The following is a 25,104-nucleotide window of genomic DNA, read 5'->3' on the forward strand; positions in this document are numbered from 1 at the left end:
AGAGAGAGAGAGAGAGAGAGTAGTAAAAAAAGAGAATCCATACACAGGATTGGTGTCTGCAGGAATGTCAACTACAAGATGGGAAGCTACATTTGTACCCATCTAACCCGTACCAACCAGTTCCCACATCTGCTGACATTGATGTGTAGTCAGCCTACCCCCGCGAGCCCCCGAACCTGTTAGCAGGGGCAAGGGCCTATACAAAATAGGCAGATGTGGGTATTCCCTCTTCTGTTTTCTTCCCAAACCACGTCCTCTACGATGTACAGTTTGAGAGGCATTTCCCTGGCCTACCTAAGAAACCTACTAAACTCCTTGTCGCCCAAAAAAGTCTTTACCAAATGCAAACTTTACCACAGCAGAGAAGCCAAGACGTTGAACTCGTAAATAGTACACCAGATTAGTATGTATAGTTTAAGTATTATTCTTGTATTCTTTTTTCCCGTTTATTCATGACCTGTACTTAGCTTGTTAGAGCACAAACGTACAATAAAGGTCTTTCATTCCTTCATTCATTCATTATTATTTCCTTGCACACAAACTAGGCCAGAGAAGGTCGTCTGAGAGGCGCGGGTGTTAGTCACAGCCTGTGCACATGTGCGCGGCCCCACTGGACACTGGTTGCCACTCAAGATTTCCCCAACTAACACATGGGAACAGCCCGCAATACCATATAAGGAACGGGAAGTGTGGTTTATAGGTAACGGTTTATACAGTGACGGAATACTGAAAGCTCGCCCACTGAACTGGGCCCTTCTATCTCAAAGTGACCTCATCTTCACCCCTTTCACGCCCCGTCGTTTGGACCTCTTGTACACAACGGTTAACAGCAGACTGACGATCGCTCTAAAAACACCTTTCGGCAGCATGAGCGTTACACGTACAGGTGACATCGCTACTATCCCCTTTGGTCTACCGTTCATAGAAATGTGCGAATTTGAGTTTATGCAGGTAGTTACACGACTAGTGACTGCTGACTGCCATGCATGTCAAACCACCGGGCCGTTTTCTAAGGATGACAACCATCTCTGTCATACTCTAGAGATAAAAGATTCAATAGACTATCTTCGGCGCGCCCTCGCCTGTACGTCTTTCAGGAAGCGATATGACCAGATTTCATACTGCATACAACAGTATCAGAAATCGCACGCGGGACGGGAAATGCCAACAGAAGACGCCATGAGCAAGATTTTCGAGCGGTGGTATAAGGGGAAAGAAGAATTCATAGCCCGCTTAACCCGTTATGACGACTTGGAGGAGCACGAAAAACCTACAGGCCTATGGTGGGGTTACAGGTTCGTCTCCCGCACTGTGTTGTTTTATGAATTAATATCGGCGTGTCTTAACTAGATGGAGACTTGCTACCTGTGGGCACAGGAGGACCCAAACTCCTAAGTGTGGTCTAAATGAATGAAGGAATTCTACCGAAAAAATCAAAGGAGAAGATGGACGGCGATTCTGCCGATTTGACAAGATCGATTGCCAAGAACATTAACCGCAGAGCTGGCGAGTTGGGGCCATAGTGTGGAAGAGCCTTTTACGAGAATTTATCATGGACTGAAAGAAGACATATTTGTGCCTGTTTGAGGATTATACTACAGAAAGTCTTGGACCGTGAGAACGTGAATTGAGGAAGCATTATAATCTCAATGTTGTTTGTGGTTGATGTGTGTGCAGAACTACTCATGGACGGTTTAGAGTACATTACGATATGTGAAATTATTGTAGAAATGTCCACCGTAATGTGTCAACATATTGGGAAATTCGTGGTAAACAACGGAAGCTGGAGCACGGCACCCGGTGTAATAACTCGTAACAGGACGACAACCTAGAAGAGAATGCCGCCTGACATTTCGTCAATAAATCTTTATCCTGCACCATCTGATCTTGTCATTCTTGTGCATGTGTGGTCTTTTCTTAACCAAAGGCAAAGCACAACCTAGCCATTTGGGGGACCTAACGAATTTCGTTGAGCTTCAATACCTTATCTATATACTTTACAGATGTGGGCATTCCCTCTTCTGTTTTCTTCCCCAACCACGTCCTCTACGATGTACAGTTTTGGGAGGCATTTCCCTAGCCTACCTAAGAAACCTACTAAACTCCTTGTCGCCCAAAAAGTCTTTACCAAATGCAAACTTTACCACAGCAGAGAAGCCAAGACGTTGAACTCGTAAATAGTACACCAGATTAGTATGTATAGTTTAAGTATTATTCTTGTATTCTTTTTCCCGTTTATTCATGACCTGTACTTAGCTTGTTAGAGCACAAACGTACAATAAAGGTCTTTCATTCCTTCAGTCCTTCCTTCATTCATTATTACTTCCTTGCACATAAACTAGGCCAGAGAAGGTCGTCTGAGAGGCGCGGGTGTTAGTCACAGCCTGTGCACATGTGCGCGGCCCCACTGGACACTGGTTGCCACTCAAGATTTCCCCAACTAACACATGGGAACAGCCCGCAATACCATATAAGGAACGGGAAGTGTGGTTTATAGGTAACGGTTTATACAGTGACGGAATACTGAAAGCTCGCCCACTGAACTGGGCCCTTCTATCTCAAAGTGACCTCATCTTCACCCCTTTCACGCCCCGTCGTTTGGACCTCTTGTACACAACGGTTAACAGCAGACTGACGATCGCTCTAAAAACACCTTTCGGCAGCATGAGCGTTACACGTACAGGTGACATCGCCACTATCCCCTATGGTGTACCGTTCATAGAAATGTGCGAATTTGAGTTTATGCAGGTAGTTACACGACTAGTGACTGCTGACTGCCATGCATGTCAAACCGCCGGGCCGTTTCCTAAGGATGACAACCATTTCTGTCATACTCTAGAGATAAAAGATTCAATAGACTATCTTCGGCGCGCCCTCGCCTGTACGTCTTTCAGGAAGCGATATGACCAGATTTCATACTGCATACAACAGTATCAGAATTCGCACGCGGGACGGGAAATGCCAACAGAAGACGCCATGAGCAAGATTTTCGAGCGGTGGTATAAGGGGAAAGAAGAATTCATAGCCCGCTTAACCCGTTATGACGACTTGGAGGAGCACGAAAAACCTACAGGCCAATGGTGGTTGTACAGGATCAGTGCCCAACCCCGCAGTTTGTTCTTTTATAGATTAATATCGGCGTGTCTTAACTAGATGGAGACTTGCTGCCTGTGGGCACAGGAAGACTTAAACTCCTAAGTGTGGTGTAAATGAATGAAGGAATGCTACCGTCAAAAATACCAATAGCGGAGACACCTCAGGTGGACCGATCGACATTTTTTTTAACCAAGACCGTTTTTTTAAGCTGAGCCGTGAAGCGGTGAACTCAAGTCCGGGCATGCCCATAACGCAACATATATATGAGACGAAATGCTGTGCTCCGATTGGTTATGATTAGAGAAGAGGTCATGATGCGGGCAGACCCACCACAGTCTTGTGTTCTGGTACGCACTTTTCCTGCCTCGCGGACAACCGAATTCTGAACAGCCTTTTTAATAAAAATCATGGATGCAAGCAACGGATCGTCCACGCCTGCACAAGCAGACAAACCGCTCGAGGTTCCCACAAGTTCTACGACCAACCACGTCCCGCCTCCCCGACGGTCAGCGGAATCGACCATCCAGATCGCCCAAGACAACAAGGGAGTTGCAATCGGGTTTCCCATTGGCGAAAGTACCTTTGCTAACGTCGGTCGTTTCCAGGGGAATCCGTTCGTGGCTGTGCATGTGTCCTCTCCATGCCCCGAGGCAGAGGGGATTGTTCTGACCCCAAAACAATGGCTGAATCTCAAACGCAACATGGAGAATGTGTCGGAAACTCTGGGTCTGCTGTCCCGCAGAGAAGAGAAGGAGACCACGGTCTCACCGCGCACATTCGACCTAGGGAACCAACGATACGCCGTCGTGCAGATCTACAAAGAAGAGCCAGTCGTGGTCCTACGAGAGTTCGTCCTATTAGCCACGGACGCCAGCAAACTCGTGCCGAACTTGAAGAAAGGAATCAAGCTATCAGTGTCGCAGTGGCAGGCCTTAGAGGCGCATGCAGACAAGTTGACTACAGCACTGAAAGCCGCCCTTACGCATGAGAAGCCCGACGCCGTCGACCTCCTTGCAGAAATCTGATGCGTTGCCATAAATAAAGCTTGCCGTGGCATAAACACGTGCAGAGATCTCATTTTAAGTGCTGTGCCCCTCTTTTTATTGAATGATACTGCAATTGTGTGTATCTCTGCGTACGTGCCTCTGTGTGTGTGTCTGTGTGTCTCTCTGTGTGTGTGTGTGTCTGTGTGTGTCTGTGTGTGTGTGTGTGTGTCTGTGTGTGTGTGTGTGTGCGGGAAGCGCAGAAAAAAAAGTTGCCCAAAGTGCACCACTCTGGTACCCCCTGCCCGTGGAGTCCTTAGTATAACCATATGATCGTGTCATTCTTGTAGATGTGTAGTCTTTTCTGGACAAAACACGAGCTAGCCCAGGGGGACCTAACAAATTTTGACACAATACCGCTTGTACATAATTTACCAATACTATAACAGGCCCGAAACCATTATTACGACAACGTACCGGCTGCTTCCTTTCATCACACACTGCTATGATCTAATATGCCCGCCTCACCGCGTCAATGACTTTCCGACGGACAAACAACCCAAATACTCTGGACAAATACTCATCTATCGTTTATAATAACCGCGGTCAACCTCAACCTCATCATCATCATCATCATTATTATCATGCAACATTATTCATACACCGATGACACCGTCAAAAAAACAGGGGGGGGCCAAAAAACGACCCCCACCCCCAAAATCACACACCCTCACACAAACGCACACAACAACAAAACAAAAAATTATAACTAAAACAACCGCCCATCGGCGGCTCCCGAACTACCCTTTCCCCCCCGTGCCAGCGCGCCAGTTTTTTTTTCTTCCCTTCTTTCATCCGATGACTATGACGTCATGATACGACTTAGGATATAGCGTTGTCATGATTGGCTTCGGGGAAACTTGAGGTGGTGACACGATTTAGGTTAGCGTTGTCGTGATTGGTCTGACGTCATGGCATAGCGGTGTCATGATTGGCTTCGGGGAAACTTGAGGTGGTGACAGGATTTAGGTTAGCGTTGATTGGTCTGACGTCACGGCACGGCGCAGATAGCGTTGTCATGATTGGCTTAGACAAAACTTGCCGTGTAAAACGGAAAATATCATTATATCCGTTTTACGGGTCGATTTTCGAGCGTCCCCAAATCTGGGTCGCCCATTGGGGCCCATGGTTAAGCGACCTCTGTTGTCACAGCACTATAGTATATAATAAAACAAATAATACAACGAAGAGAAAGTTAGAAGAGACCAGATTAGGAGGGAATGGTAGGATGGTGTTGCATGTAAGAGGGCGCTGTTATAATGACGTCACGGCATATATATATGCAGGCGGGCCCCGCTTGCTTTTCCCAGAATCAGCAGCCGCGGTGCAACGGCAGGATCATACACATTTTGTGACGGAGACAAGAATGGGCAAAATTCTGTTGTTATTTTTGTCGGTGCTGGTGGTGGGGACGGAATCTTGCAATCTACAAACGTTAAGGCAACGGATTGAACATGGACGTCTCATGGAACGAAAATTATCATTTAAGACAGTAAAACACAAAACAAGTTGTAGAAAACTATCCATGAACACTTTTTGTGTATTTTCTTAATAAAAACTGCTTTTTTTTCGTTCACGTAAGCAGCCAGCCGGGCCGGACCCATGACACGTTCCTGTTAAGACACAAGTATACCCACCTCCCCACAAAAACATTTCGCTGTGTCTACCACTGTTCTGACGGAGCTTCAGCACTGGATTTATCTCTTCCTTTCTATATATTATCTTTATTTTGGCACTAGTGTCTGCTAGTTATTAACCGAATCCGTGTTAGTATAGTGGTGTCGGTACTGTTATTCGTACTGGTGGTGGGGACTGAAGAAACGTTAAGGAGCGGTTTCAAAAATGCTCGAGACCGACAGGACTGTTTAATCATCGCCATAGCATCAGCGCGAAAGGAATGATGATGCGGAGTGATGCTGGTGGAAATCTGCCTTTAGACCGGGAAATCTCTTCCTAGTTCTTCTAAATCATAATATTTGGAGTTCTGGCCTTAGTGGCGAGATCGCAAATAGTGTTAGGTCGGAAGGTAGAAATTGTTTTTGATTGAAAACTCAGCCACAGTGGAAACAGAAGTATGTGCGCGGCTGAGCATCCCCTGTTTTCCCATGGTGTTATTTATGGCGCGGTCACATTCCTCAACCCGGGGGCCGGTCGGCCAGTCTTATGGAACGAAAACTATAATCTAAGACAGCACACCACAAAAAACAAGCTGTAGAAAACTAACCATGAGCACTCTTTCTGTATTTTCTTCATAAAATATTGTATATTTTCTTCGTTCATGTGAACATGACACACGTCCCTCACGCTCAAGACATAAAACCATGCCCACCTCCCCACACAACCTCTCACTGTTTCTCCCACTGGTCTGATGGAGTTTCAACACTGCATTTATTTATTTCTTCTTCTTCTTCTTCTTACACTATCTTTATTTTGGCATTATCCGATTCTGTGTTAGTATAGCGGTGAGTATCCCCGCCTCGTCATGACACGACTTAGGATATAGCGTTGTCATGACTGGCTTCTGGAAACTTCAGTGGGGGTGACACCATCCAGATTAGCGTTGTCGTGATTGCTCTGACGTCATGACATAGCGGTGTCATGATTGGCTTCGGGGAAACTTGAGGTGGTGACACGATTTAGGTTAGCGTTGATTGGTCTGACGTCACGGCACGGCGCAGATAGCGTTGTCATGATTGGCTTAGACAAAACTTGCCGTGTAAAACGGAAAATATCATTATATCCGTTTTACGGGTCGATTTTCGAGCGTCCCCAAATCTGGGTCGCCCATTGGGGCCCATGGTTAAGCGACCTCTGTTGTCACAGCACTATAGTATATAATAAAACAAATAATACAACGAAGAGAAAGTTAGAAGAGACCAGATTAGGAGGGAATGGTAGGATGGTGTTGCATGTAAGAGGGCGCTGTTGTAATGACGTCACAGGATATATATATATATATACCCGCATAGCTTTTGCCATATCATTCTCAGCAGCAGAAGCAGCAGCTCGCAGCGGCAGGGTCAGATATATTTTTTGACGGAGACAAGAATGACCAAAATTCTGCTGTTTTTCGTGTCGGTACTGTTACTCGTACTGGTGGTGGGGACGGAATCTTGCAATCTACAAACGTTAAGGCAACGGATTGAAGATGGCCGAGAAGAAATAAAGGAGCGGTTTCAAAATTTTCGAGACCGACTTGAGTTTCTAGAAACCTTCGCTCCACCCTCTTCGCCGGTCGAACTGTTACGTAAGATCTCAGAAACACGACGTAAAGTAGAGAACCTCGTCGATATGTTTGACAGACTGATGAGAATTGTTTGTTCGCCTTGGCAGAAGTGAACTTGGCATTGCACCGGTTGGACGTCGCAATTTTTGGCCCCGCATAGCTTTTGCCATATTATTCTCAGAAGCAGCAGCCCACAGCGGCAGGATTACACACATTTTGTGACGGAGACAAGAATGGCCAAAATTCTGCTGTTATTCGTACTGGTGGTGGGGACGGAATCTTGCAATTTAGAAACGTTAGAGCAACGGATTGAAGATGGCCGAGAAGAAATAAAGGAGCGGTTTCAATATTTTCGAGACCAACTTGAGTTTCTAGAAAAATTCGCTCCACCCTCTACGCCGGTCGAACTGTTACGTAAGATCTCAGAAACACGACGTAAAGTAGAGAACCTCATCGATATGATTGACAAGTCTGATGAAATGTTTTTGTTCGCCTTGGCAGAAGTGAAGTTGGCACTGCACCGGTTGGACGTCGCAATTTTCACCGATAATATGGGAATTCTAATGGGGCATGCAATCCAATCTATAATGAGTTCTAAAAACGTCGCATCAGACTGGGACCAAGATCACCGCATCTAAAGACACCGCCATAACACACAGGCCTGTATAATCATCGCCATAGTATCAGCGCGAAGGGAACGATGGAACAGACGAGCGAAAGAAAGGATGGCGCATCACTTCATGTAGTATCATGTCTAATAAATGTTCAATTTGTAAAAAAAATATCCACATCTACAGTGTCGTGCACATTTCGTCAATCATAACACTGCGTAATCATGACCCTTTCCCACTTTTATTTCCTGTCATATCTCCCTGGAAAGAAGGTATTGTAGTAACTGATGTCTGTTTGCAACGGAGATGTATGCATGTCCGCAGAATAATTACAGAGCGCCTGATCGGTCGTTTTTGATATTTGGAATTTGGGTAGGTCTTTTTAATACCTTAAAATGTTATCAGTGGCATAATAGCGTAAAGTCACAGTTAGAAGCGATTTACCGCGCCGACCGCAAAACCTTTACTCTGACATGCTTGAATATTTACTCCATATTCAACGTGACTCTCTCGCCCAATGTTAACATGGCCTATTCATCAAATGAATGGGCGCCCACGGATCAAAAGACCGTTTAGGTATACTAGAAGAACATCGGTGGTGCAGCACTAACAACCTTAACCAGTGCAAAGAACTAATAATAGACAGTAGAGTCAGAGGATACGTGGAATTTTCTTTCCAGCCCAAGTTGGTGGCAACATTTATCTACGAGTCAAAGGATTTCAGTAATTCATGGTTTCAGTAATTACGAATGCTCAGAAGAGGGCAAGGGGTCACTGCATTCTGGCTCTTAAAAAAATCCAGACAAAAATAGGGCGAAAGGCCAGATAGCATTCTTGATTCAATACTGCACAAACAACTGCTGGAAACTATTTTTACTCTGAGGTAGAAAAACATCATTATGGTGGGGCAATTGGGGACGTTGTGCATCGTTGTCGTCATGACATGTTTCATATGTCTTCTACAAAGAAAGGTAGCATGAAATAAAGACGAAAATAATCAATACACACTGATCTTCTTTTTATTTCACTCAATATGCTCCTGAGACAGCATTACTTCGTGATACATTTGTGCCATAAGATGCATATAAACTAGCACTATTGCTTGAACGTATTACTATTGCAACATAAGCACACTATTATCTCAATTATATTTTACTGACAGTTTCCATCATCTAACTACGAAAGGCATGGTTATTCGTTCGGTTATTCGCAGTGTCATGGGCGGCGATATGTGTGGTCGGTACTCTGTAAGAGTTGCGTGGTCGCTACCTTCGGTGAAGCCACGGGTCCGTATCCAGTATGTTTGTTTTTCGCCGGAGGGTCGCCGAATTGGGCGCGATTGTTGACAAGTACTGTGGGGACAGGGTGAATGGGTTCGCATAAAGAAGTCGGTGCAGGCCCTAGTTGGTTGTTGACAACAATGTTGTTTAAGAAAGCATCCTTTCCTCATCCCCGTCTATGTCTTTCCCAGTTTGCCTGCAGATCGGCAAAATGATTAGTTGCTGCAGGAGGGGAGATTTACGTACATACCGCGGTCAGTGGGCGATGCTGGAGATTCTGGGGACTCCTGCAGTTCAGGATCGGATTTAGGAGAGTGAGATGGCTCGACCTTAGTACTCCTCGATCTACCACGAAAACAACGGCGGTTTTGTTTGGGTTTTATGCACCGTTTCTGTGAAACACGAGCATTGCTACTGTTAAAGAAGTCACTGTTATAGTCTTCCTCACTGCTGGTAGTCATGGCTTCTTCCTCCGATTCTGACAATATAACTTCTTCCACCTTATCTCCAAAGACTACGAAGCCATCTTCTTCATATTCATCATTGTCGTCGCTCTTGTACTCTTGCTCTGTTATCTCTTCGGTGTCTCCACGGCCCTCAATAGGTTCATAGATGTGCCACCGCTTGAATCTTTTTTGCTTCGGGCCAAGATCGTCGTCACTATCGGAATAAAACACCCCTGAAGTTGTTTCCAGATCTCTTGTTTCGGAGTTGGAGTCGACTCTCTGGCTACCTTCAAACCAGGCGAGGGTAGAAGAGTTGAAAGCGCTGTTTGTTTCGCTGTCACTATCCAAACAATACACCCCTGAAGTTGCTTCCATATCTTCTGTTTCGGAGTTGGTGTCGAACTGGCGTAGTCTAGCCTTCCTGTTCTGCTTGGCTTTGTCGGTAATATGACAGCATTTCTCGTCGCCACTATCATTTCTCATCTCTATTGGTTCACACTCCTTGCTGTTGGAAGCCATCGTAAGGCAAAGAGCGCAATGTTTACCGTCAAGTTACCAGATTAAGGTTCTAGACGTGCTCACAAATGAGTGATGCTAACAACCAATCCTAGGTGGTGATATGGGATTTTGGGTCAACTGACAATATGGAAACTCCCGAGCAGTATGTGTTTCTGTATTTATGTATGCATCTATGTATATATGTGTGCATGGGAGGGCTTGATTGGTGGATATGTGATGACGTCTGAAGGTTAAGTAATGCTCTCTCCACAACCCCCTCTCGTTTGATTTATATGTTGGGACAGTTGCTATATAAAGGAGAGGCAGCAGGAAAGCCTTCGAATTAAGATTTTTTCAAGGATCATGTTGGTCAAATAAAACCAGTCATTCATTCGTTCAAGACACAGTAAAGCGGAGTCAATATGCAAGCGGAGTCATCGGCACCCACCCACGCCGTTCGCCAGCACGACGAATATCAGTACCTTGATTTAGTTCAACACATCTTGAGCTATGGAAAAAGAAAGAGAGACCGTACAGGAACAGGGACCTTGTCTGTTTTTGGTGCCCAGTGTCGCTATAGTCTCAGAGGGCAGTTTCCCTTGCTCACCACAAAGCGTGTGTTCTGGAGAGGGGTTGTCGAAGAGCTCCTCTGGTTCGTTCGGGGCTCTACGAACGCCAAGGAACTTTCTGACAAAAAGGTGCATATATGGGATGCGAACGGTTCGCGAGAATTCTTGGACAGGCGTGGTCTGAACCATTATGAGGAGGGAGACCTGGGCCCCATCTATGGCTTCCAATGGAGGCACTTTGGAGCGGAATATAAGGATAAAAACACTGACTACACGGGACAAGGTGTGGACCAGCTAGCCCAGGTCATCCACACCATCAAGAATGACCCTCATGACAGGAGGATAATCATATCCGCGTGGAACCCACCAGACGTGCCCAATATGGCGCTGCCTCCCTGCCACACCTTTGTGCAGTTTTACGTTTGTGACGGCGAGCTCTCGTGTCAGCTGTACCAGCGCTCCGGAGACATTGGCCTCGGCGTTCCGTTCAACATCGCCAGCTACAGTCTCCTGACCTATATGATAGCCCACATCACAGGACTAAAGCCTGGGGACTTTGTACACACCCTGGGAGACGCGCATGTGTATCTCAATCATATCGACGCTCTTAACGAGCAGGTAAAGAGAAATCCACGACCTTTTCCCATCCTCAACATCAAACGCAAAGTGGAAAACATTGATGACTTCAGGTTCGAGGATTTCGAAATTTGTGGCTATATGCCACATCCAAAGATAAGTATGGAAATGGCGGTGTGATCCTTGAGAAACCATGAAAGTAGTTATTTTATCATTTGTAGGAAGTAGGAGTTGTGATCTCTCACCAGCATCACATCTGGTGTCAATTAAGACTAGTAAAGGAGAGGGACCTTTGGCCTCTGGATCAGTCTGGTCCAAGCCGTGGTCTAGTGAAGTTGTGGTCTGTGGGTTACCGTCTGTGGCTGCTCACCGTCTATGTCAGAACGGTGGAAACAAGAAAGGAACACTCTGAGCCCCAATCAGCAGTTTGTAGACCTCTCCAACGTTATCCACTGTTGCCCAATGCGCATGCTCTAAAATAATTTAGATGTATGGCAGGGCGTGTCTCAATTAAGGGGTTGAGGTGCTGAGATCGCACAAGTCGCACAAAACAGGGACCACCACACACCACGCAGCCGGCAAGACAACACGATGCAAGATGACCACGATTCGAGTGTTCTGTCTTCTACCTCTTCTTCAAAGCCATGTCCCTTTAAGCAACAGTTAGTCCTACCACCAGCAGGAAGAAGCAACGACCAGGGAAGCCTTTGCCACCAGCGAGTCAGTGAGGCGAAGTCAAGGTCTAAGACTAAGTTCCTCTGGCCCATCGCCCCACCCTCTAGAGGTCCTTGTTTGCCATGGCCCTTACGCCCGAGACTTACCAACAGACAGCGATGTATTCCATTGAAACTTATTACGACGAGATCTGATATACCACCACCAATGCCAGTCGAGCGTGCGGATACCTACGGCCTCATGTTAGTGAGTCCCAAAATGATGACCTTGACGCGCGGTGAGTGGCACAGCCTTTCTCTTGACATCGGTTTTACACCTTGCTACGATCGTGCTGACGTCCCCATCGTGGCATCTGTATCAAGTATCTTGGGCTTAGTCGTACTCAAAGGTATTTACGTGCACCCATCCATTCATCAATGTGATGGTACCATCATCAGGATACACATCACCAACCACAGCAGGTGCGAAGAGATCGTTGTCAACGCTGGGCGAGCCATTGCTCAGGTTTTCTTCATAAGCAGCAATGAAATTGGCTTGGAGACCCGGGTGCCGGAGCACGTCATTGTGACTAATGACACAGTGTTGGCCAAAGATCTCCCTAGCCTCGTGATAGTCGAGCCAGCGAACAGAGACCGAGCCGTCTGTCGTCCGGATGAGATGCCCATCTTGCATCCACTCTCCAGTACGAACACTCTTCCTTTCCTTGTCGTTCCCTTGGAACGAATCACTAAGCAACATCGCGACATCTTTGGAATGGTAGGTTTCAACAAGAACTCCCAGGACAATAATAATGGCACAACTTATCTGAAGAAAGGCAGCCTAGTAGCTTGCATTCGATTCACCAGACTTGCAAACGTGGACTACCTGTGGTTATGAACGTATGTTGCGTATAGCTTTGAACGCTTTGTATCGAGTTAAAAAAATTGTCATGTGTAATTCTATCATATTACCCAATAAACTAACTGAAGTTATGTTATGGTATCGAGTGTGTTTTGTTGTCTATATTAGCCCACGGTGGAACTTTGCTTACATGTAATGGTTGTCAGTAAGGCTCGTAACAGAAAACAGATTAAATCATCACATACTAATGGATGCGGTCTATCTTTTCAAAATTGGTGTCGTTGCCCCTCCCTGGTGACCAATTAAAACATCATTTGGTAAAACTTTTACTGTACTAGGATTAACGCGCATTCGGCATTTGGAGTCATTCAGCCAGCCGCGCTGTCAACCCTTCCTTTTGCTTAGGTCACATTTACAAACCCGGTCTCGGCCAGACTGTTTGTTCGCAAGAACAATTAACAATTCATATCAAGAATCAAGAATATATAAAAATAGTGCCCATGATTATTTCAAAAAAAAATTGTCAGTGCGTTTACGTCTTTTTTATCGTAATTTTCGTTCTCAAAAGCTGACAGGCCGGTCCCGGTGTGGGCATTGTGATCTCAGCATTTGTTTTGGAGTTAAGGAGTTAATTTTTTCCGTAAGGCGTTAATTTTTTCCAGCACGACCAAAGCATTTTTAGGACCACCTTACTTCTATACCAGCATTTAATTCTCCTGAACATATTATGGAGAAACCTATTATACCGTAGCAGGGAAAGGGAGTTTTTTATGTGTGCCTTTGTACGTCTCACACAGATATGCTAAAAAACCACACAGAGTACTCAATGACTGATTAACTGATGATCTTGGTTAGTTTTATTTCAATCAATTCATTCCTGGGAAAACGTAGCTTCTTGATACGGGGCACATAGGACACACCAGCTCACTGTCGTCTGCAGACAGGCCGTTGCAGCAGTATGTGCATCTCACCATCTCGACGATGTTTTGACGACAATGAGGACAATCCCCTGTCACGTACCCACAACAGGCATGGGCACTCGGGACGTCCTGTGCATCGATATGCCTAATGGCGCGAATCCGAGCGTCTCCTTGCAAGCGCTGGGTGATGCTTTCCTTGAAAGACGACACCTGGTCGCAACGTAAGCATATCGCCCCATCAAGCATCGTTGCACAGGAGTCGCAAAGATCGCTAAAACTGACTTGGAGGTCAGGGAGAATGAAATTATCAAACAATGGACCTGGAAAAGAAAAACTAGCGCCCTCCTGGTCCGGCAAGGGGGTTGGTGGGGGGGGTTGGTGGCTGCTGCTGCTGCGGACATGCCCACTGGAGGATACGGCGCATTCTGGTGACCCCAGGCAATCAGGGGGACGATTTATTTTTAACTCGTCCCTGGGTGAGCAAAAGTTGAGCAGTCGAGGGTACTTCGAACCGATACGTTTGGGGTTTTCATATCGCCGCTTCTTTGAGACATTGCTCACAACAACTGCATCATCCCCGTCCTCATGACTGCTACTCACGGCCGTCGCTTCCTCCTCTGACTCTGAAAATATAACCTTCTCCCCCGCATTGTCGTCGGGCTCAAACACGTCATCGCTGTATTCATCGTCCGTGTAGTCAATTTCGGGGTACCCTTCCTCGCTGCCTGTCTCTCCTATACCCTCTTTGACGTGAACACGTTCTTCGTCACTTGTACCTTTCAAACTACACACTTGTGAAGTTTTCCGATTTGAGGTTGTGTAGGCCTCGGACAGGGTTATATCTGTCTCGGGTATCTTGGACTCCATTCCGTTCTGGGACGGCGAGATGTTTAGTGAGAAGCTGCGGTCTGGACAGATTTTTATGGTAACATTTTTATTTGGCACATCACGGGATCGGAACATAACCAATTAGTACCTCTAACAGCTGCCATCCAATGAGAATCCATGACGTAACTTCGTGTCCCAATCCACACTGGCAAGGCGTACGTGCTTTAGATGGTTTAACACTGCCACCTCCATATTAATAAATGCGCATTATTACCTGACATCATCCGTACGTGCTTTAGATGGTTTAACACTGCCACCTCCATATTAATAAATGCGCATTATTACCTGACATCATCCGGATCAGCGTAGAAATTTACCTAATTGTATATACGGTTATAAGTAATAATGTCTCTTCTCATGTTCCTCTTTCTTTGACTATTTGTCTTGTCAAACTTACGAGGTCAGACTTAAATGCACTGGACTGTAAATCGGTAAATAACAGTAAGAAATCTTTTCAGACAGACGCACAGCATGGCATTTGGCACGAGGTGCTCTGATGGAGATGACTGGATGATTTTGAATAAAGATCAGAGAATAGAAGGACTTCACACACACACACACACACACACACACACACACACACACACACACACACACACACAGACAGACACACACACACACACAGCTGCTGCCAGCGTGGTTTGTTGTTCATCACTTCGTCCCAGTGGAACCAAAGCCTTCCTCCCCTCTCTCCGTGTTGTCAAGGCTCTGTTCTTCTACCAGGTCCGGCATGTAGATTCGCTCACAGATCAGCTGGGCTATCCGGTCCCCTTTGTTCACTTTGAACTCTTCATTCCCAAAGTTGAACATGATGACACTCACGTTGCCACGGGAATCCCTGTCAATTACCCCGGCTCCGACATCTATGAATTTTTTGTGTGCCAGGCCGGATCGAGGTGCCACTCTGCCATAGCAGCCTTCGGGTAGTGCGATTCGGATATCAGTCTTAGCCAGAACCTTGCCTTGTGCTGGGATGTTATAGTCATACGCACTGTACAAATCGTATCCAGCCGCCTGTTTCGACCCTCTAGTTGGTGCGAAGGCGTTCTCTGTGATCTTCGTGAAGCGTAGCAAGGTTTTCTTGGACGCCATCTCGATTTTGGGGCTTTTTGGCTGTGGGCTCTTCAACAGACACACCGAGTTCGGCCTGGCAAAGCTTTGGGGGAAAATGGCGCACAACAAAGATTTTGAATACTCAATAGGTAACCTGGACCAATCATAGTAGTTATACCGTTCTGCTTCGACCTACGAATTATATGTAAATTGTAGACACGCCCAGAGTCACGGTACAGTATTTTGAGTGCATAGAATGAGAAAAATAAAGAATGCATTAATACACCGATTTGTCTCTATTTCATGCTACCCTCCTTTATAGATAACAGGTAGAGTAGGCGCCATGAAAGTCAGCGATGTGCAACGTAACAAACTATAATACTGTTTCTATGCCTCGGCTTTTTTGCAAGGGTATGGGTTCTGCACCCGGGGAAGTGCGGTATTCACGGGGGGAAATACGCATATGGTGTCGGCACAAGAGGCCATGAGCGGAAGAAAGCTCCGCAGAGGAATTCTATTGCTAAACGGCCAGTGTTCCACAGCTTAAGCTCTGGCAGAACAGTGGTAGAAACAGTGAGGTGTTGTGTGGGAAGGTGGGCATGAAATAAACCTGTAAAAAAATATAATATCCTCCATGTCGGGGAATCGAACCCCGGTCTCCCGCGTGACAGGCGGGGATACTCACCACTATACTAACACAGAATCGGATAATGCCAAAATAAAGATAGTGTAAGAAGAAGAAGAAGAAGAAGAAATAAATAAATGCAGTGTTGAAACTCCATCAGACCAGTGGGAGAAACAGTGAGAGGTTGTGTGGGGAGGTGGGCATGGTTTTATGTCTTGAGCGTGAGGGACGTGTGTCATGTTCACATGAACGAAGAAAATATACAATATTTTATGAAGAAAATACAGAAAGAGTGCTCATGGTTAGTTTTCTACAGCTTGTTTTTTGTGGTGTGCTGTTTTAGATTATAGTTTTCGTTCCATAAGACTGGCCGACCGGCCCCCGGGTTGAGGAATGTGACCGCGCCATAAATAACACCATGGGAAAACAGGGGATGCTCAGCCGCGCACATACTTCTGTTTCCACTGTGGCTGAGTTTTCAATCAAAAACAATTTCTACCTTCCGACCTAACACTATTTGCGATCTCGCCACTAAGGCCAGAACTCCAAATATTATGATTTAGAAGAACTAGGAAGAGATTTCCCGGTCTAAAGGCAGATTTCCACCAGCATCACTCCGCATCATCATTCCTTTCGCGCTGATGCTATGGCGATGATTAAACAGTCCTGTCGGTCTCGATCATTTTTGAAACCGCTCCTTAACGTTTCTTCAGTCCCCACCACCAGTACGAATAACAGTACCGACACCACTATACTAACACGGATTCGGTTAATAACTAGCAGACACTAGTGCCAAAATAAAGATAATATATAGAAAGGAAGAGATAAATCCAGTGCTGAAGCTCCGTCAGAACAGTGGTAGACACAGCGAAATGTTTTTGTGGGGAGGTGGGTATACTTGTGTCTTAACAGGAACGTGTCATGGGTCCGGCCCGGCTGGCTGCTTACGTGAACGAAAAAAAGCAGTTTTTATTAAGAAAATACACAAAAAGTGTTCATGGATAGTTTTCTACAACTTGTTTTGTGTTTTACTGTCTTAAATGACAATTTTCGTTCCATGAGACGTCCATGTTCAATCCGTTGCCTTAACGTTTGTAGATTGCAAGATTCCGTCCCCACCACCAGCACCGACAAAAATAACAACAGAATTTTGCCCATTCTTGTCTCCGTCACAAAATGTGTATGATCCTGCCGTTGCACCGCGGCTGCTGATTCTGGGAAAAGCAAGCGGGGCCCGCCTGCATATATATATGCCGTGACGTCATTATAACAGCGCCCTCTTACATGCAACACCATCCTACCATTCCCTCCTAATCTGGTCTCTTCTAACTTTCTCTTCGTTGTATTATTTGTTTTATTATATACTATAGTGCTGTGACAACAGAGGTCGCTTAACCATGGGCCCCAATGGGCGACCCAGATTTTGGGGACGCTCGAAAATCCACCCGTAAAACGGATATAATGAGATTTTCCGTTTCACACCGAAAGTTTGTCTAAGCCAATCATGACAACGCTATCTGCGCCGTGCCGTGACGTCAGACCAATCAACGCTAACCTAAATCCTGTCACCACCTCAAGTTTCCCCGAAGCCAATCATGACACCGCTATGCCATGACGTCAGACCAATCACGACAACGCTAACCTAAATCGTGTCACCACCTCAAGTTTCCCCGAAGCCAATCATGACAACGCTATATCCTAAGTCGTATCATGACGTCATAGTCATCGGATGAAAGAAGGGAAGAAAAAAAAACTGGCGCGCTGGCACGGGGGGGAAAGGGTAGTTCGGGAGCCGCGCCGATGGGCGGTGTTTTAGTTATAATTTTTTGTTTTGTTGTTGTGTGCGTTTGTGTGAGGGTGTGTGATTTTGGGGGTGGGGGTCGTTTTTTGGCCCCCCCTGTTTTTTTGACGGTGTCATCGGTGTATGAATAATGTTGCATGATAATAATGATGATGATGATGATGAGGTTGAGGTTGACCGCGGTTATTATAAACGATAGATGAGTATTTGTCCAGAGTATTTGGGTTGTTTGTGCCTTGTGTGAATAATCGCTACATGAGTAAACGGGTTAAAGTAAGTAAGTAGAGGCTGAATGCCGCTAGCTTGATTAAGTGAACTATATATGAACGAGAAACATAAACAGATAGCATCAACATAATTGAATATGTGGTGTGGCCATCATCCTTATATGGTGGGTTGGTCATATTGTGTACACAGCTGCCGTCAGATCTTTTCTTAGGATGCTTCTTTCTAAAATTGTATTCATGATATTCTGCAACACTTCTTCTTAACCAACGGCCAGAAGGTATCCATGTAGAGACTCTTGCCAACAATAGACAGTGTTTGAACATCCCCGTTTATTTACAGAACTCTGTTTCATTCGCTCCTGTCTTTTTTAAACAACGTCGTGCAACGTTGCGAGGTTTGTGTGACAACATGCCGAGATCACCGCCATCTCTTTTCTCGTTCTGTGTAACCATCATAGCTGACGTTCTGTACGAGAGGTATTCTGGCATTAGGGCTCGAATACAATCAGCCATTGAGAATCTCGGAGTGCCAAGACTGGTTCAAGATGCCTTCTTCGAGTTTTTCGATAGCGTACGAGTACAAGTGGTACGTTACAAGATACATCTCAACCTGCGCGAATCGATCACCCCCTCATTGAACGAGGACGATTATCGGAACTTGCGACCGTGCTATCTTGGTGTGAGATATATAAATGAAGTGGCAACGCATGCAACACTTCACGACAATGATACGCGACTTGTAATTGAGTTCGTTGAGCCCTCGGAGTGTACCACTATTATTGTTTCAGGTCGCGGTACCCCATACATGCTCCAGATCTTTTTACTTCTCCGTGACTACAACATATTCGACCGTCCCCCGTACGAGGCGGACTGGGTTTGCTTCCCGGAGACTCGCGTTAGAGTCATGACAGATAACGTCAGGGTCAGCTATTATATCCGTCACCTATATGACGGCCTACCAAGTGACATGTTGTTTATGTTGGAACTCTACCGGAGATCAATGCTCAGCAGAAGAACCATTCTGACGGCAGATTTGGACGGACCGTTTGGAGAAAGACTGAAATACTTAAGGCATGACTGCGTTCAAAGGATCCCAAATTGAAACTGAACATCAGAATACTTAGTAATCGGACACCAACCAATAACAACTAATGGATGGAACAGGACTCGGTTTAAGGACTACGATTAGTTATTTCTGGATCAACCAACGCTCACCAGAATGTGTCGGACTCTATGTTCATAGATGTATTTACTCTTATATATATGTGTGTCGTTTAGTGTTACCCAAAATTGCGATTAAATAACGTAGCATTGATTTCTACAATACTAATGTATAGAGTAAGAAAACCGCAAACAGTTCTAAGTGGTCGTATATCCTCCTATCTGTTGTTTTCGCTTTTTCAGCCAAAACTCACATGAAATCTGTGAATATGTCTTAGCCGTACAATTCTGTATCTGTATCAGTGGGCATGTCCAACTAGAGTAAAATCACTTGCATACACGTCACTTGTAAGACCGAACCTAGAATATGCTGCGACAGTATGGGATCCATATACAAAGAAAGACAAAGACAAATTGGAAAGGGTACAGAATCAAGCTGCAAGATTCTGTATGATAAACTATGAAAGAGGTGCTAGTGTCACGGAAATGAAAAGAAACCTACAGTGGACCTCACTGGAAGACAGAAGAAAGATGTCCAGACTATGCATGATGTACAAAATGACTAACAAACTGGTGGATGTCCCAACTACTAAGTACCTAATACCAGCCCAGAAGAGAACAAGAAATAGCCATGCATTCAAGTACCAGAGTTATCAACCAAGGATTGAGGTGTTCAAGAATTCATTCTTTCCTATAACTATCGCAGAGTGTAACTCACTGTCACCAAGTACAGTAGGGGGGCATTGTCAATAGATAGCTTTAAACAATGTCTAGAGCTAGAAGTTCAAGGGTTAGATGTAACAAGTTGATCTGTGTAACATAGCCAGCTGCCGCCGCGCCGCGTGCTTGCGAAGCTCGTGTGTTACGCCGAAAGGAGGTTATAGCGGCCATACTGATACAGATACAGAGTATAGCCAGTGAAACCACCCTACGTTGTAACACAGCAGTTTTTTCAAACTTACAATAATGAATTGATTTCTAGAATACTTTGTTCCGCCTACTAGGTCAGGTGCCACGGGACGGTCACTCAGAAACTCCGGCACAATCAGTTTACCTAAAGCCCGGACTAAGAGACTTAACAACTCGTTCCTTCATTGCGCTGTTCGCTTCCATAACAAGACAATCCAGTAGTAGTGTTGTATATATTGTACCTAGCTAAATTCTTCGTGATAACTGCGTATTTAACCTGCATAGATTTTAATTGTGTAATCGTCTTAAGATTGAGGTCGCCTATGTTCGCCTATGCAATCGTCTTAATATGTGTTCACCTATGTTGTTTCATGTGCATGATGAAGAGTGTTTGTAATGTTCTATTTACTATTGTAATAAGGACGAAATTCGGCTATTCGCCCGCGAGATCCTTACTGAATAAAATTTGATTTGAATACTGTTGTATTGCTAAATTTTTTGTAGCAGTTGTGGGGTTAAAGCAGGGCGATATTGAAGACACACGTTAGACGTAGTACAGCCACAGCGCGTTTTGTTTGTTCGCTCCGGGCAGATTAGAATACCTTCTCATCTCTACAAACACCTCTAGCGGTGCCTAGCACGTCTTGTTTGGTATGCCCACCCGCACGCAATCTCTTGACTTCCATCTATTGGTCCCTCTTTTCCCCGAAAATTTACACGTTGTACATGTGCTTTTTAGCCCTAGAACTGCAGTCAACTGTTTGTGTGTGTGTGTGTGTGTGTGTGTGTGTGTGTGTGTGTGTGTGTGTGTGTGTGCAGATGGGCGCAGTCGGGGCATAGGAATAGGAATAGGAACCGAAGAGAGCAAAGATTTCGTCTTTGGACACGTATTGGCGTAAGAGTTCCTGGGCAGTTAACATGTGCTGCATGTTATTGAACAGGCTCATATGTTCGGCGGATTGAGCGGGTCATCGCTCTATGAATAATGTTCATGAATAAAATTTGCAGTATAAATTGGTCCAGACTACCCTGTTTGTGGGCTACCCACACTATAGATCATCACCAGCTATACAAGCTATAGAAGAAAGATATCACAGGAACAGAAAAAATACGGTTGTCCTGAGCAAGTGGTCGGGTTATGGAGGTGATCTCTTGGATCGAAAATTTGCCTACATGAATTAAAAGTTGGATTGGTCCAGACTTGCTGGGTCGGAAAGGCAGTGAGCCTATCTAAATAGGAGCTCTTTTTTTGTTCTTAACCAGGTATGCTAGCGGTCAAGCGAGTCATTGAACACACACTCTTATTGAACTAGCGTATGATTAAAAAAAGAGGGAAACAACGCTTGAAATGAGAGTTGTGCACGTGTCTATGCCACGGCAAGCTTTATTTTTGAGCGTTTTAAGCTCCCCCATTTGGTCCAGGGACTAAGGCAAATTAGTAGGAAACTAATAAACGAATAACGACGGGAGAGGTGAAGAAAGGTTTTCGTGAGATGGTTGATGAAGCTTTCAGTCATACATATTGTGGGCGCAGTCAGGGCATTCATTGCAATAGGAACCGAAGAGTTGGAGAAGCTTGTATTTGCAGGTTTGGCAGAGGCGTATCCCGCACTTTGTTCCTGGAACCAATAGATACGATTTGGTACAACAGGCACCGCACCTGGTCGTGGTGGGGGAGCCGTGCTTGGCGTAAATGTCATTCAAGCTAGCATTGGTCACAATGATAAGTTGTGGGAGAGGGGCGTCTTGGAGAACAGCGACTTCAAAATCTTTGATCCAGCGTTGGTAGCTTTCAAAGAGCCACGAGGTTAGACGATGTCTAAATTCCATCAAGTCTCGGGACATGTATTCGCGTAAGAGTTCCTGGGCAGTTAGCATGTGCTGCATGTTATTGAATGGGCTGATATGTTCGGCTGTGTATAGAGCATCGATGGTCTTGTATAATGGGTCATTGAGGGGTGATTGCGTTGGATGGAAGAGGCGTGACTTTACTCGGAGCAGACTTAGGCTTACTTGCGGAATGTTGCCCCACTGAATGTTAAGATATTGAACCATTAGGAATTCTGGAAAGGATATCTTGTCCTCCAAGTTGTAGTTTTGGTAGTTGCTCACGCAGTCCGGTACGAATGTTAACAAGGTTTCCTTTTTAACAGTATGAAGAGGTGGCGGTTTGTTCCAAGCGGATAAGTTACCCCATGTCGGAATGGTGGTCCGGTAAAACTGAAACCATCTCTCGTTCAATCGGCTGCTCGACATGTTGGCGTGACGGCTGTACCGCTCGGTCTTTTATGGATGGATGGAGAATAGTTATGATCTTACGGTGTGCCATAATCCAGCCAGTAAGCAGGCTGAAATGAAATACAAGAAACACGATGCCAAAAACGACCCAACAAAATGTTTTAGCCAGGACGAGTTTGAAGGGCGATTCGCTGTCGAGGGGCGATTCTCAATGAATTTGTCCAGCAGAAACACGGCACAAGCAGCCGGGTTTTCATCACCCAGTTCTGAAAATTTCAATCCATACAGTTGAGAGTCGTGAAGATTTTCGACTAATACGGGGATTCCCATGACGTTTTGTATGCCGTCATCAACATCACTGAATCGTATGTGTTGAGGCTGGTCTGTGGAGTGGGAAGCCATGACGAGGGTGTAGGGGGTGTCGTAGGCGTGGATTGTGATTCTGTCATGGTCCACTGTTACGAGAACACTGACATATTTAGGCAACATTGTATTAAAGTTTACCCAATACTCCTTCTGGTCCTCGTCCATGGCCTTCGAAAGGGGGATCCCGATTGTCATGTAATTAGCTGCCCCCACATTTCCATGGTTGATTTCAACATCTGGGAGTAGGTTCTTGAGGGTACGCGTCGAGGTTATCCAGAAGTCCTCGTGGGTCTTGGTCTCCGGATTGAGATCCATATTGAGCAACTTGTCGAAGAATCCAAAGAAGAACTTCGTGCACAAAAGCTTGGGAAGCTAGCTGATTCTGTTCGAAGTCGCGCTCTTTAATCGGTGGAAGTGGAGGCCCGGGGATGTCGGACCTCGTAGGTGCAGTTTTGACAGCGGGGTCGGTAGCGAAATCGTTTGCGTATGTGGGTAAAGCAGTCCTATGATGATTCACTTGTAGTTGAAGATTTGACAAGCGCCTGACGTATCGCTCTTGCACCACCAAGGGGGGGATGGGGGCGAATAAGGTGGTGTGCGGATAATCGATAAGATATATGCTGAAGTCTGACTTGGGGCAGGCATTGATGAAATGGTGCGATAGACGGTGGTCTACAAAAAGGCGACCTTTGGGGTCACGGCGACTTATCACGTCTAAGAGGCCAGCATAGTGAACTGGGGACAGCGGTTTTGTATTACGCTCAAATAAAAATAGGGTATAACCTACACCTTCGTATTCACCCTTTATATAAAACCCCGAATGTTGTTCTTGTTGGTGGTGGTCTTTGCTGATAATAAGGCGGCTGTGCTTGAAGGCTCGTTTCCACGACTCGGAGGATAAGACGTTTGCGGGACAACCACTTTTTTGACAAAGCACGGATGACCATGCGCTACCATAAGAACTGAAGTCGTCCACGGGATATCGGCTCATCATGAGGCGCTCGTGAACGATACGAAGATGCAATAGGGTTTCCATGTCCAGTGTCGTTTGGTCCAAGTAGAGGCGTTTGGTAGGGGGGGTCGTAGGAATATGGTGATAATTGCGATATATCATTGACTGGGTGCTGCGTAAAATGCGGGGGTGAGACTCTTGATTTTCTATTACATTGGCGGTTACCACAAAAGCTTCCTCTCGGGCGCGAACTGTGTGAAACAGTGTATTGAGCGTGATGATAGCCTCATCTCCACCATAATGTGATGCCAGGCAACGGACTACGTCGAGGCCTATGGACATGAGGAGGTCAGGAGTTTTGAAAATGAGAACACTGTATATGCATAATATTTGCTCGCATCGCTTGTAGGCAACGGGGTAAACAAAGGGCTTCTTGGAACATAGGTAGCGGTGGAGTTTAATAAATATCAAACCGCTGACAACGATGCGACTCTTAAAGAAATACACATACTCCTCGGGTAGCAGGCGATAGTGGTCGAGGTTGAGGGGGTTGTAGTCGTTGCAAAGTGTCAACTTGATGCGTTGATGGAAGCTATAAACAAAATTTCTCGACTCTAGTGGAAAACTACATAGTTCCAGAGCCATAGCCACGCTCCAAACTGCTACCTGTCCACAATTGGTTCAGTTCGGTAATCTGTAAAGCCAGACGGGATTCATCTGTTTTGAGGTCGTGTGGGAGAAGAGTCATTACCATCTCGTCGGGGAAACAGGGATGGGATATGTAAATGAGCCCAGATTCATCAATGTGAACGTATGTTTCCATGGTGTCAACAGCCGCTTCTATGGCTGTCTTGAACGTGGTGGTAATCAGATCACCCATTTCCTTATTTTCGGGAATGTTTTTGTGGTTTATGACAGCACGGAGTTGCGAACAAATGCTTGTCGTCACCTCCAAATTGACGGAGTGTTCTCGGCCCCATTTTGTTTCGGTCCCGTTTACAAGCCACTCGTGAGCCCCTACGACGGTTGGTCTGTCAGTACATTTATTAATGGCCACGAGGTAGCTTGCCTTTCTAACCTGGGGTTGGTAACCATACATATATT

General features: G+C 45.6%; 2 protein-coding genes, 1 non-coding gene and 2 pseudogenes across 3 annotated transcripts; 2 read left to right on the forward strand and 3 right to left on the reverse strand.

Annotated features, from left to right (window-relative positions):
* Positions 1-9,471: 9,471 nt before the first annotated feature.
* Positions 9,472-10,221, reverse strand: LOC109473288. Its single transcript, XM_019773163.1, has one exon. It carries the CDS (start codon positions 10,219-10,221, stop codon positions 9,472-9,474), a length of 750 nt encoding a protein of 249 aa, XP_019628722.1.
* A 401-nt stretch (positions 10,222-10,622) lies between these two features.
* LOC109473289 lies at positions 10,623-11,525 on the forward strand (annotated as a pseudogene).
* A 702-nt stretch (positions 11,526-12,227) lies between these two features.
* LOC109473290 lies at positions 12,228-12,896 on the forward strand. Its single transcript, XM_019773165.1, has one exon. It carries the CDS (start codon positions 12,228-12,230, stop codon positions 12,894-12,896), a length of 669 nt encoding a protein of 222 aa, XP_019628724.1.
* Positions 12,897-15,319: 2,423 nt separating this feature from the next.
* On the reverse strand, positions 15,320-23,363 carry LOC109473291 (annotated as a pseudogene).
* Trnad-guc lies at positions 16,352-16,423 on the reverse strand. The gene has a single exon. It is a non-coding gene; the product is annotated as a tRNA-Asp (tRNA).
* Positions 23,364-25,104: the final 1,741 nt, after the last annotated feature.

This window comes from Branchiostoma belcheri, unplaced genomic scaffold (assembly GCF_001625305.1).
Source record: "Branchiostoma belcheri isolate BF01 breed outbred unplaced genomic scaffold, Haploidv18h27 scaffold3, whole genome shotgun sequence".
Taxonomy (NCBI): domain Eukaryota; kingdom Metazoa; phylum Chordata; class Leptocardii; order Amphioxiformes; family Branchiostomatidae; genus Branchiostoma; species Branchiostoma belcheri.

Bases quoted from the DNA above. Each gene is read 5' to 3' on its own strand.
- LOC109473288 (XM_019773163.1), bottom strand. From the start codon at position 10,221: ATGGCTTCCAACAGCAAGGAGTGTGAACCAATAGAGATGAGAAATGAT.
- LOC109473290 (XM_019773165.1), top strand. From the start codon at position 12,228: ATGCCAGTCGAGCGTGCGGATACCTACGGCCTCATGTTAGTGAGTCCC.